This window comes from Carcharhinus amblyrhynchos, unplaced genomic scaffold (genome assembly GCF_965287045.1).
Source record: "Carcharhinus amblyrhynchos unplaced genomic scaffold, sCarAmb.v2.hapA chromosome_115, whole genome shotgun sequence".
Classification (NCBI taxonomy): domain Eukaryota; kingdom Metazoa; phylum Chordata; class Chondrichthyes; order Carcharhiniformes; family Carcharhinidae; genus Carcharhinus; species Carcharhinus amblyrhynchos.
Genome location: NW_027649855.1, coordinates 187,807 through 202,081, shown reverse-complemented (window position 1 = coordinate 202,081; position 14,275 = coordinate 187,807). Strand labels below are relative to the sequence as shown.

The window sequence follows — 14,275 nt, the reverse complement described above, 5'->3', positions numbered from 1 at the left end:
CTCGTAACCGAACTCCATGACGAATACTTATCATCAACCACCACCCTCTGTCTCCTATCCGCCAGCCAATTCCATATCCAATTACCTAAATCACCCTCAATCCCATACATCTGCATTTTCTGCACAAGCCTTCCATGGTGAACCTTATCAAACGCCTTACTAAAGTCCATATATACCACGTCAACTGCCTTACCCCCATCCACCTCTTTGGTCACTTTCTCAAAAAACTCAATAAGGTTAGTAAGGCACGACCTACCCTCCACAAAACCATGCTGACTATCTCCAATCAATTCATTACTCTCCAAATAACTAAAAATCCTATCCCTAATAGTTTTTTCTAAAACCTTACCCACAACAGAAGTAAGATGGTGACTAGTGGAGTGCCCCAGGGGTCGGTGCTGGGGCCTCAGCTATTTACCATTTATATCGATGATCTGGAGGAGGGAACCGAGTGTAGGGTGTCGAAATTTGCTGATGACACCAAAATTGGTGGAAAGGCAAATTGTTCGGAGGGTGGGGAGAGTCTACAGAAGGATCTAGATAGGCTGGGCGAATGGGCCAGGAAATGGCAAATGGAATTTAATGTTGGTAAGTGCGAGGTGGTCCACTTTGGTAGGAATAATGGCAGGAAGGACTATTACTTACGTGGCGAAAAACTGCAGCAGGCGACGGTGCAGAGGGACCTCGGGGTCCTTGTGCATGAGTCGCAAAAACCCAGCTTGCAGGTGCAGCAGGTGGTCAGGAAGGCGAATGGGATGCTGGCCTTCATCGCGAGGGGGATTGAATATAAAAGTAGGGAGGTCTTGCTGCGGCTGTATAGGGCATTGGTGAGGCTGCAGCTGGAGTACTGTGTGCAGTTTTGGGCGCCGTACTTACGCAAGGATATTTTGGCCTTGGAGGGAGTGCAGAGGAGGTTTACTAGGCTGATGCCGGAGTTGAGGGGGTTGAGCTATGAGGAGAGGCTGAATAGATTAGGCTTGTACTCGTTAGAGTTTAGAAGAATGAGGGGAGATCTCATTGAGACATATAAGATGATGAATGGGATGGATAGGATAGAGGTGGAGAGACTCTTCCCGCTCAGAAAGGATAGTAGGACTAGGGGGCATAGCCTCAAGATAAAGGGGGGGTGGTTTAGAACAGAGTTGAGGAGGAACTTCTTCACTCAAAGGGTGGTGAATCTCTGGAATTCTCTGCCCGTTGAAGTGGTGGAGGCTGCCTCGCTAAATATTTTTAAGACGCGGGTTGATGGGTTTTTGATGAGAGAGGGGATTAAGGGTTATGGGGAGAGGGCGGGAATGTGGAACTGAGCCACGACAGATCAGCCATGATCCTGTTGAATGGCGGGGCAGGCTCGAAGGGCTAGTTGGCCTACTCCTGCTCCTATTTCTTATGTTCTTATGACTCACCAGTCTATAATTCCTGGGGAAGTCTCTGTTCCCCTTCTTAAACAATGGGACAACATTCGCCATCCTCCAATCCTCCAGCACTATACCTGTGACCAACGACGACCTGAAGATCAGAGCCAGAGGCTCTGCAATCGCCTCTCTTGCCTCCCAGAGAATCCTAGGGTAAATCCCGTCCGGCCCTGGGGACTTATCTATTTTCAAACCCTCAAGAGTATCTAGCACATCCTCCTTATCAACTGCAATACTATCCAGTTTACAACCCTGTAACCCAGTGTTCTCCACAGCTACATTTATGTCCCCCTGCGTGAACACCGAAGAGAAATATTGGTTCAGTGCCTCTCCAATCTCTTCCGGCTCCACACACAAATTCCCACTGCTGCCTCTAACTGGCCCCAATCTTGCCCTAACCAACCTTCTGTGCTTAACATATCTATAGAACGCCTTAGGATTCTCCTTAATCCTATCAGCCAAAGTCTTCTCATGTCCTCTTTTAGCCCTTCTTAACTCACTCTTTAACTCCCTCCTAGCCAATCTAAAGCTTTCTAGTGCACTACCTGAGCCCTCAAGTCTCATCCGGACATAAGCCTCCTTTTTCTTTTTAACCAGCGAACCAACTTTTTTCGTGCACCACGGTTCCCTAGCCCTACCAATTCCTCCTTGCCTGACAGGGACATACATATCAAGGACTCGCAGTAGCTGCTCCTTGAAAAAACTCCACATTTCGGACGTTCCCAGCCCCAGTAGTCTCCTAGTCCAACCTATGCTTCCTAATTCTGTCCTAATAGCCTCATAATTACCCTTCCCCCAGCTAAAACTACTGACCCGAGGTTCATCAATAACATGCACATCTTATGCAAACATTCAAGGGAATCCCCAGAAGCTCAAAAGTAAACCAGAAAGTATGTTGGAAGGTCCATAGGAATCAATTACTATTTGATGGGATTACTATTTAAAGGGAGAAAAGCTGCAGCATGCTACGGTGCAGAGGGACCTGGGGGCCCTTGTGCACGAGTCGCAAAAACCCAGTCTGCAGGTGCAGCAGGTGATCAAGAAGGCGAATGGAATGTTGGCCTTTATAGCGAGGGGGATAGAATATAAAGGCAGGGAGGTCTTGCTGCAACTGTACAGGGTACTGGTGAGGCCACAGCTGGAGTACTGTGTGCAGTTTTGGTCGCTGCACTTGCGCATGGATATTTTGGCCTTGGAGGGAGTGCAGAGGAGGTTCATAGAACATAGAACACTACAGCACAAACAGGCCCTTTGGCCCACGAGTTGCGCGGAACACATCAACACCTACCAATCTATAGACCTATCTATAACCCCCAATCCCATTAAACCCCAGATACTCATCCAGAAGTCTTTTAAAAGACCCCAGGGAGTTCACCTCCACCACCACTGACGGCAGCTGATTCCATTCACTCACCACCCTCTGAGTGAAAAACTTACCCCTAACATCACTTCTGTACTTTCCTCCCCGCACCTTAAATCTGTGTCCTCTCGCAACGACCATTTCAACCCGGGGAAATACCCTCTGAGAATCCACCCTATCTTTTCCTCTCAACATTTTATAAACTTCTATCAGGTCGCCTCTCAACCTTCGTCTCTCCAGGGAAAAGAGACCCAGCTCCCTCAACCTAACTTCATAAGGCATGCCTCCCAGTCCAGGCAACATCCTTGTAAATCTCCTCTGTACCCTTTCAGTAGCTTCTACGTCTTTCCTATAGTGAGGCGACCAGAACTGCGCACAGTACTCCAAATGAGGCCTGACAAGGGTCTTATAAAGTTGCAGCATTACCTCCCGACTCCTAAACTCAATCCCTCGATTAATGAAGGCCGGTACACCATACGCTTTCTTGACCACCTCCTCCACCTGCGAGGCCGATTTAAGAGTCCTGTGGACCCGGACCCCTAGATCCTTCTGCTCTTCAACACTACTAAGACTCTTGCCCTTGATAGTGTACTCCTTCATCCCGTTGGTTCTGCCAAAATGGACGACTACACATTTATCCGCGTTGAAGTCCATCTGCCACTTCTCCACCCAGTCCTGCATCCTATTTATGTCCTGCTGCAACTCTTGCCATCCTTCCAGACCATCCACAACACCACCGACCTTCGTGTCATCAGCGAACTTACTTACCCATCCCTCCACTTCCTCATCCAGGTCATTTATGAAAATGACAAACAGCAAGGGTCCTAGAACAGACCCCTGGGGCACTCCACTGGTGACTGACCTCCATTCAGAAAAAAGACCCATCCACAACCACTCTCTGCCTTCTGCAGGCAAGCCAGTTCTTGATCCACAAGGCGAAAGGCCCTTGGATCCCATGCCCTCTCACCTTCTCAAGAAGTCTTGCATGGGGGACCTTATCAAACACCTTGCTGAAGTCCATGTACACCACGTCCATGGCACTTCCTTCGTCAATGTGTTCAGTCATATTATCGAAGAACTCAACTAGGCTCGTAAGGCACGACCTGCCCTTGACAAATCCATGCTGACTATTCCTGATCATGTCAAACCTCTCCAAATGCTCGTAAATCTTGTCCCTCAGAAGCCTCTCCATCAGCTTACCAACCACTGAGGTCAGACTCACCGGTCGGTAATTTCCCGGGCTATCTCTGTTCCCTTTCTTGAAAATAGGAACTACATCTGCAATCCTCCAATCTTCCGGAACCTCTCCCGTCTCCATTGACGACGCAAAGATCATCGCCAGGGGCTCTGCAATCACTTCCCTCGCCTCCCACAGAATCCTGGGGTACATCCCATCTGGTCCCGGCGACTTATCTATCTTGATAGAATTCAGAAGTTCTAACACATCCTCCTCCTTAATATCCACATACTCAATCTTTTCCATCTGCTGCAAATCCGTAGCAAAATCTCCCAGATCAGCTTCCACCGTGAATACTGAGGCAAAGTACTCATTAAGCACCTCTGCCATTTCTTCTGGTTCCACACAGACCTTTCCCCCTTCACCTTTTATAGGTCCTATCCCTTCTCTTCTCATCCTTTTACCTTTCACATATTTATAGAAGGCCTTGGGATTCTCCTTAATCTTACCCGCCAAGGTCTTCTCATGACCCCTTCTGGCTCTCCTAATTTCCCTTTTAAGCTCCTTTCTACAGTCTTTATACTCCTCAAGATCCTTAACCTCTCCTAGTTCCCTGAACCTTTTGTACACCTTCCTTTTCCTCCTGACTAGGTTCAACACAGCCTTTGTGCACCACGGTTCCCGCGACCTACCAAAACTTCCTTGTCTCATTGGAACGTTGTCATGCAGAGCTCCAGACAAACATTCCTTGAATATCCGCCACCTTCCTTCGGTACTTTTCCCTAAGAACGCCTCCTTCCAGTTTATTTGTCCAAGTAACTTCCTGACTTCTTCGTATCTCCCCTTACTCCAGACAAACACCTTCCTAGCCTGCCTGATCCTATCTCGTTCCAATGCAATTGTGAAGGAGATAGAATTATGGTCACCATTCCCAAGATGCTCTCCTACCGAGAGATCCATCACCTGCCCTGGTTCATTCGCCAGTACCAGGTTAAGTACAGCCTCACCCCTCGTAGGCCTATCCACATACTGTGTCAGGAAACCTTCCTGAACACACCTAACAAACTCCTCCGCATCCAAACCCCTTACCCTAGGGATATTCCAGTCGATGTTTGGGAAATTGAAGTCTCCCATCACGACAACTCTGTTATTAATACATCTCTCCAGAATCTGTTTCCCTATCTGCACTTCAACTTCCCTGTCACTATTGGGCGGCCTATAGAATACACCCAGCAAAGTTTTCGACCCTTTGCTGTTCGTAACTTCCACCCACAGAGACTCTGTAGATAGTCCCTCCACGGCATCCTCTTTCTCTGCAGCCATGACACTGTCCCTGATCAACAGTGCCACTCCACCACCTCTTCTGCCACCCTCCCTGTCCTTCCTGAAGCATCTGAAACCTGGCGCCTGAAGTACCCAGTCCTGTCCCTGAGACATCCAAGTCTCCGTAATGGCCACCACATCACATTCCCAAGCAGCAATCCACGCCCTAAGCTCATCTACCTTATTCACTACACTCCTTGCATTAAAATATATACACTTCAGCCCCTCAGTCTGGGCATTTCCCTTCTCCACCCCCTGTCTAACCTCCCCCCCATACTGCCTGCAGTCCTCCCCTACCTGGGAGCTAACCTCCTCTATCCCAGTCTCCCCATCACAATTCCCAGTTCACTAGGCTGATACCGGAGATGAGGGGGTTAGACTATGAGGAGAGACTAAATAGACTGGGTCTGTACTCATTGGAGTTTAGAAGGATGAGGGGGGATCTTATAGAGACGTATAAGATAATGAAAGGGATGGATAGGGTAGAGGTAGAGAGATTCTTCCTGCTCAGAAAGCGCAGCAGGACTAGAGGGCACAGCCTCAAGATAAGGCCGGAGGGGGCGCCAGTTTAGAACGGAGTTGAGGAGGCACTTCTTCAATCAAAGGGTGGTGAATCTCTGGAATTCTCTGCCCGTTGAAGTGGTGGAGGCTAACTCGTTAAATATATTTCAATCATGGGTAGATAGCTTTTTGACAGACAAGGGAATTAAGGGTTATGGGGAGAAAGCGGGAGAGTGGAACTGATCCACTTCAGATCAGCCATGATCTTATTGAATGGCGGGGCAGGCTGGAAGGGTTAGATGGCCTACTCCTGCTCCTATTTCTTATGTTCGTAATTGATTCCCAGGAACGTCCCAAGGCCCTTGATCCTTATTTAAAACAGTCTCATAGAACATAGAACATTACAGCGCAGAACAGGCCCTTCGGCCCACGATGTTGCGCCGACCAGCTTTTCAAAAAAAACAACACTAACCCACTAATCTAAACCAATCCTATTTCGTCCATAAACCTATCCACAGATCTCTTAAACGCCCCCAAACTAGGCGCATTTACAGCTGCAGCTGGCAGGGCATTCCAGTCCCTCACCACCCTCTGGGTAAAGAACCTACCCCTGACATCAGTCCTATAACTACCCCCCCTTAATTTAAAGTCGTGCCCCCTCGTGCTAGCTTTCTCCATCCTAGGAAAAAGGCTATCACTATCTACCCTGTCTAAACCTCTAATCATCTTATATGTTTCAACAAGGTCCCCTCTTAGCCGCCTTCTTTCCAGCGAAAACAACCCCAAATCTCTCAGTCTCTCCTCATAGGATCTCCCCTCCATACCAGGCAACATCCTGGTAAACCTCCTCTGCACCCTCTCCAAAGCCTCTACATCCTTCCTGTAATGTGGGGACCAGAACTGCACACAATACTCCAAGTGCGGCCGCACCAGAGTTGTGTACAGTTGCATCATGACGCTGCGACTCCTAAATTCAGTCCCCCTACCAATAAACGCCAAGACACCGTATGCCTTCTTAACAACCTTATCTACTTGATTCCCAACTATATCCCTCCTATATCCCTCCATCTCTATTTCGCTCATGTGCCTATCTAAGTATCCCTTAAACAACTCCAGCGTGCCTGCCTCTACCACCTTACTTGGCAGTGCATTCCACACCCCCACAACCCTCTGTGTGAAAAACCTCCCTCTAGCATCCGAATTATACCTCGCTCCCCTCACCCTAAGCCTGTGGCCCCTCGTGATATTTGTTTCCAATCTAGGAAAAAGCTTACCACTGTTTCCTCTATCTGGACCCTTCATAATCTTATACACCTCTATTAGATCCCCCCTCATTCTCCGTCTTTCTAAGGAAAACAGCCCCAATTTACCCAATCTTTCCTCATAACCCAGTCCTTCCATACCAGGCAGCATCCTGGTAAACCTCCTCTGCACTCTCTCCAGGGCCTCCACGGCCTTCCAGTAGTAAGGTGACCAGGACTGGATGCAGTACTCCAAATGCGGCCTAACCAACGTTCTATACAACTGCATCATTAGACGCCAGCTCTTGTACTCTATACCCCTTCTTATAAAGGCTCGCATACCATAAGCTTTCTTCGCAACCTTCTCCAGCTGTGCTGCCACCTTCAAAGATTTGTGCACTTGCACCCCCAGGTCCCTCTGCGTTTCTATACTCTTAATGGAACATTAATAGGTCTACCCTTTATCATATAACTCCCCCCTACATTATTTCTCCCAAAATGCATCACCTCACATTTATCAGGATTAAATTCCATCTGCCATTTATCTGCCCAATATACCAGCCTATCTATATTCCGCTGTATTGCCTGACACTGCTCCTCTGCACCTTTTGTGGTTTAATAATATCCTTTCTCTAATAGGATGACCAGAACTGTGCACAGTAGTCCAAGTGTGGCCTTACCAATGTCTTGTATAACTTCAACAAGAAGTCCCAACTCCTGTATTCAATGTTCTGACCGATGAAACCAAGCATGCTGAATGCCTTTGCATGTCATCTGCCTCCTTCTTCTTCTTGACCAGGGCCTCAGCAATGAGGTTGACTCTCAGCTGCCCTCAGGCAGTCAGCAACTCCCATGTCCCATGAATGAATTTAAAAAAACCTGGAGTAAAACATGTTATAGAATCATAGAATCCTACAGTACAGAATGAAGCCATTTCGCCTATCGAGTCTGTCCCGACCACAATCCGATCCAGGCCCTTATCTCCATAACTCCGTGTATTTACCCAAGCTAGTTCCCCTGACACTAAGGGGCAATTTAGCATGGCCAATGCACCTAACCTGCACATCTTTGGACTGTGGGAGGAAACCAGAGCACCTGGAGGAAACCCACGCAGACACAGGGAGAACATGCAAAGTCCACAGACTAATGTCAAAGTAGAAAAACTGTTGGGGTCTAGTCGAGCTTCATAACATACTTTGGGGTTTATCTGGTACCCTGAAAGGGTTAGTTTGGACACAAAAAGATATTGCTCTGTGTCATTCTGCAATTATGCTCAGTCATTTTAACATCCTTTTATTCATATATGGAATTTGCTTTTTATGTACCTTTTGTATTTTTCCTTAGGTAATACCAAACCAGTTAGTTATAAAGCAGCCAAACCTCAGAAGGGCAGTCCCTCCCGATCAAATGAAGTTATCAGCCCTGAAGTTCTAAAGATGCGAGCGGCACTATTTTGTATTTTCACCTACCTGGACACCAAGACGTTGCTGAAAACTGCTGAGGTTTGTCGGGATTGGAAATATGTTGCTCGGCATCCAGCAGTTTGGACCAGAGTTCTGCTGGAAAATGCTAGAGTATCCTCCAAGGTATTAATTACATGAGTAGATCTTTTAAGTTATGACGCATTGCAGAAAGAACAAAGTGCCGTACAGGAACAGACCTTTCAGCCCTCCAAGACCATGCTGATCATAGTGCCCTAACTAAATTAAAAAACAACAACTGCTCTTACTTGGTCCATATCCCTCTATTCCCTCTCTAGTCATGTATCCATCCAGATGCCTCTTAAATGTTGCTAATGTGCCTGTTTCCACCACCTCCTCTGGCAGCACGTTCCAGGCATCCACCACTCTCTGCATGAAAAATGTATCCCGCACATCTCCCTTAAACTACCCCCCGCTCACCCTGTAATTGATACCTCCACCCTGAAAATAAGTGAAAATAATCCTAGTTTGTTCAACCTCTCCTCATAGCCAACACCCTCGAGACCAGGCAACATTCTGGTGAACCTTCTTTGCACTGTCTCCAAAGCTTCATCATGTATCAATAGAACGTTACACCGCAGTACAGGCCCTTCGGCCCTCGATGTTGCGCCGACCAGTGGAACCAATCTAATGACCCTCGAAACCTTAACTATTCCAGTGTTATCCATATGTCTATCCACTGACCATTTGAACGCCCTTAAAGTTGGCGAGTCCACAACTGCTGCAGGCAGGGCATTCCACACCCTTACTACCCTCTGAGTAAAGAACCTACCTCTGACATCCGTCCTATAATTACCACCCCTTAATTTAAAGCTATGTCCCCTCGTGTTAGCCATCACCATCCGAGGAAAAAGGCTCTCACTGTCCACCTTATCTAACCCTCTGATCATCTTGTATGCGTCAATTAGGTCACCTCGTAACCTTCTTCTCTCTAATGAAAATAACCTCAAGTCCCTCAGCCTTTCATAGAACATAGAACATCACAGCGCAGAACAGGCCCTTCGGTCCACAATGTTGCGCCAACCAATTAAAAAGCAATGACCCTGTAACCTAAACCAATCTCTTTCCATCCATAAACCTATCCACGGATCTCTTAAACGCCCCCAAACTAGGCGCATTTACAACTGCAGCAGGCAGGGCATTCCAATCCCTCACCACCCTCTGGGTAAAGAACCTACCTCTGACATCCGTCCTATAACTACCACCCCTTAATTTAAAGCTATGCCCCCTCATGCTAGCTTTCTCCATCCGAGGAAAAAGGCTATCACTGTCCACCCTATCTAAACCTCTAATCATAGAACATAGAACATTACAGCGCGGAACAGGCCCTTCGGCCCACAATGTTGCGCCGACCAGTCTTATTTTTAAAAAAAAACATTGACCCACTAATCTAAACCAATCCCTTTTCGTCCATAAACCTATCCACCAATCTCTTAAACGCCCCCAAACTAGGCGCATTTACAACTGCAGCAGGCAGGGCATTCCAGTCCCTCACCACCCTCTGGGTAAAGAACCTGCCCCTGACATCCGTCCTATAACTACCCCCCCTTAATTTAAAGCCATGCCCCCTCGTGCTAGATTTCTCCATCCGAGGAAACAGGCTATCACCATCCACCCTATCTAAACCTCTAATCATCTTATATGTTTCAATAAGGTCCCCTCTTAGCCGCTTCTTTCTAACGAAAACAACCTCAAATCCCTCAGTCTCTCCTCATAGGACCTCCCCTCCATACCAGGCAACATCCTGGTAAACCTCCTCTGCACCCTCTCCAATGCCTCCACATCCTTCCTATAATGTGGGGACCAGAACTGCACGCAGTACTCCAAGTGCGGCCGCACCAGAGTTGTGTACAGTTGCAACATGACGCTGTGGCTCCTAAACTCAATCCCCCTACCAATAAACGCCAAAACACCCTTTCCAATGCCTCCACATCCTTCTTATAATGCGGCGACCAGAACTGTACACAATACTCCAAGTGCAGCCGCACCAGAGTTTTGTACAGTTGCAACATGACGTGTTTCGAATTTCAGTCCCTCCGAATTTCAGTCCCTCTACTAATAATAGCTAACACACCGTACACGTTCTTAACAACCTTATCAACCTGGGTGCCAACTTTCAGGGCCACATAGGTGAGGCAATGGTCTTGTGGCCTCAGAAGTTCTTCTGGTGGTATGGCAACCAGAACTGCATGCAATACTCCAAATGCAGCCTAACAAAGGTTTTATGTAGGTACAACATGATTTCCCAACAATCATGGACTGAGCAGGAGCCATAAGAAGTTGTTGTACAACTGGAAAACAGCTTTCTTTGGTGCATCTGGAGAATTTGGTGAGGGTTGTAGCTCACATACCAAATTTCCTTAGTCTTCTGAGAAAGTAGAGGCATTGTGGGCTTTCTTAACTGTAGTGTCAGCATGGGGGACCAGGACAGTGGTGATCGGGCCACCTAAAAACTTGAGCTCTTGACCACGGGTGGCACAGTGGCACAGTGATTAGCGCTGCTGCCTCACAGTGTCAGGGATCTGGGTTCGATTCCCAGCTTAGGTTACTGTTGGTGTAGAGTTTGCATGTTTTGCCGTTGTCTGCGTGGGTTTCCTCTGGGTGCTCTGGGTTCCTCCCACAATCCGAAGATGTGCAGGTTAGGTGCATTGTTGTAGTGTTAACGTAAGTCTTGTGACTATAAAAGTAGGGAGGTCTTGCTGCGGCTGTATAGGGCATTGGTGAGGCCGCAGCTGGAGTACTGTATGCAGTTTTGGTCGCCGTACTTATGCAAGGATATTTTGGCCTTGGAGGGAGTGCAGAGGAGGTTTACTAGGCTGATATGAGGAGAGGCTGAATAAACTAGGCTTGTACTCGTTAGAGTTTAGAAGAATGAGGGGAGATCTCATTGAGACATATAAGATGATGAATGGGATGGATAGGATAGAGGTGGAGAGACTCTTCCCACTCAGAAAGGACAGTAGGACTAGGGGGCACAGCCTCAAGATAAAGGGGGGGTGGTTTAGAACGGAGTTGAGGAGGAACTTCTTCACTCAAAGGGTGGTGAATCTCTGGAATTCTCTGCCTGTTGAGGTGGTGGAGGCTGCCTCGCTAAATATTTTTAAGACGCGGGTTGATGGGTTTTTGATAAGCGAGGGGATTAAGGGTTATGGGGAGAGGGTGGGAATGTGGAACTGAGCCACGACAGATCAGCCATGATCTTATTGAATGGCGGGGCAGGCTCGAAGGGATAGATGGCCTACTCCTGCTCCTATTTCTTATGTTCTTATGACTAATAAATAAACTAACTAAACGAATTTCTACTTCATCTCCATTGATGTAGACAGGGGTATGTCCTCCTCTACGCTTCCTGAAGTCGATGACAAACCCCTTTGTTTCGTTGACATTGAGGGAGAGATTATTGTTGCCGCACCAGTTCACCGGATTCTCTAGCTCTTTCCTATACTCTGTCTCATCATTGTTTGTGATCCAACTCATTATGGTGTCATCAGCAAACTTGAGAATCGAGTTGGAAGGGAATTTGGCCTCACAGTCATAGATGTATAACAAGTATAATAGGGGGCTGAGAACACAGCCTTGTAGGGCAACAATGTTGAGGATGATTGTGAAGGAGATGTTTTGCCCCTCCTTACTGACTGCGATCTGTGGGTTAGAAATTCAGGATCCAATCACACAGGGAGGAGCCGAAGCCCAGGCCACAGAGTTTGGGGATGAGTCTCAAAGGAATAATAGTGTTGAAGGTTGAGCTATAATCAAAAAATAAGTGTGACATAGATGTCCTTCCAGGGTTGAGTGCAGGGCCAGTGAGATGGACCTGCTGTGGATCTGTTGCAGTGACAGGCGAACTATAGTGGATCCAGGTAGTCTGGGAGGCTGGGATTCATTTGCGCGATGATTAACCTTTCTTAATGGTATGTGTCTGAGCCACCGGATGATAGTCATTAAGGCACGCTGCTTGGCTTTTAGAATCATAGAACCATAGAAAATTACAGCTCAGAAACAGGCCTTTTGGCCCTTCTTGTCTGTGCCGAATCATTTTTTGCTTGGTCCCACTGACCTGCACTTGGACCTTATCCCTCCACACCCCTCTCATCCATGAACCCGTCCGAGTTTTTCTTAAATGTTAAAAGTGACCCCGCATTTACCACTTTACCCAGCAGCTCATTCCACACTCCCACCTCTCTCTGCGTGAAGAAGCCCCCCTAATATTCCCTTTAAACTTTTCTCCTTTCACCCTCAACCCATGCCCTCTGGTTTTTTTTTCTCCCCTAGCCTCAGTGGAAAAAGCCTGCTTGCATTCACTCTATCTAAACCCGTCAAAATCTTATACACCTCTATCAAATCTCCCCTCATTCTTCTACGCTCCAGGGAATAAAGTCCTAACCTATTCAATCTCTCTCTGTAACTCAGCTTCTCAAGTCCTGACAACATCCTTGTGAACCTTCTCTGCACTCTTTCAACCTTATTTACATCCTTCCTGTAACTAGGTGACCAAAACTGTACACAATACTCTAAATTCGGCCTCACCAATGCCTTATATAACCTTACCATAACACTCCAACTTTTATACTCGATACTCTGATTTATAAAGGCCAATGTACCAAAAGCACTCTTTATGACCCTATCCATCTGTGACGTCACTTTTAGGGAATTCTGTACCTGTATTCCCAGATCCCTTGGTTCAACTGCACTCTTCAGAGTCCTACCATTTACCTGTACGTTCTACTTTGGTTTGTCCTTCCAAAGTGCAATACCTCACACTTATCTGCGTTAAATTCCATTTGCCATTTTTCAGCCCATTTTTCTAGTTGGTCCAAATCCCTCTGCACGCTTTGAAAACCTTCCTCACTGTCCACTACACCTCCAATCTTTGTATCATCAGCAGATTTGCTGATCCAATTTACCGCATTATCATCCAGATCATTGATATAGATAACAAACAACAATGGACCCAACACCGATACCCGCAGCACACCACTCGTCAAAGGCCTCCACTCAGAGAAGCAATCGTCCACAACCACTCTCTGGCTTCTTCCATTGAGCCAGTGTCTAATCCAATTTACAACCTTCCTATGTATACTTAGCGACTGAACCTTTCCATTCCATTCCATTCTCATTCTTATGAACCTTCCGAACTAACTTCCCATGAAGGACCTTGTCAAAGGCCTTGTTGAAATCCAGGTAGACAACATCCACCGCCTTCCCTTCATCCACTTTCCTGGTAACCTAGAACATACAACATTACAGCACAGTACAGGCCGTTCGGCCCTCGATATTGCGCCGACCAGTGGAACCAATCTAATGACCCTTTAACCTAAACTATTCCAATGTTATCCATATACCTATCCACTGACCATTTGAACGCCCTTAAAGTTAGCGACTCCACAACTGCTGCAGGCAGGGCATTCCACGACCTTCCTACCTTCTGAGTAAAGAATCTACCTCTGACATCCGTCCTATAATTACCACCCCTTAATTTAAAGCTATGTCCCCTCGTGTTAGACATCACCATCCAAGGTAAAAGGCTCTCACTGTCCACCCTATCCAATCCTTTGATCATCTTGTATGCCTCAATTAGGTCACCTCGTAACCTTCTCTCTAATGAAAATAACCTCAAGTCCCTCAGCCTTTCCTCATAAGACCTTCCCACCATACCAGGCAACATCCTGGTAAACCTCCTGTGCACCCTTTCCAATGCTTCCACATCTTTCTTATAAGAACATAAGAGATAGGAGCAGGAGTAGGCCATCTAGCCCTTCAAGCCTGCCCCGCCATTC

General features: G+C 47.1%; 1 protein-coding gene across 1 annotated transcript in view; it reads left to right on the top strand.

Moving 5' to 3' along the window:
* Positions 1-14,275, top strand: part of fbxo41 (F-box protein 41) — a 451,090-nt gene that overhangs the window by 282,156 nt on the left and 154,659 nt on the right. The window contains exon 7 of the mRNA XM_080183008.1: positions 8,362-8,603. Coding sequence (XP_080039134.1) covers positions 8,362-8,603 — 242 coding nt within the window. The remainder of the gene's footprint in view (positions 1-8,361; positions 8,604-14,275) is intronic.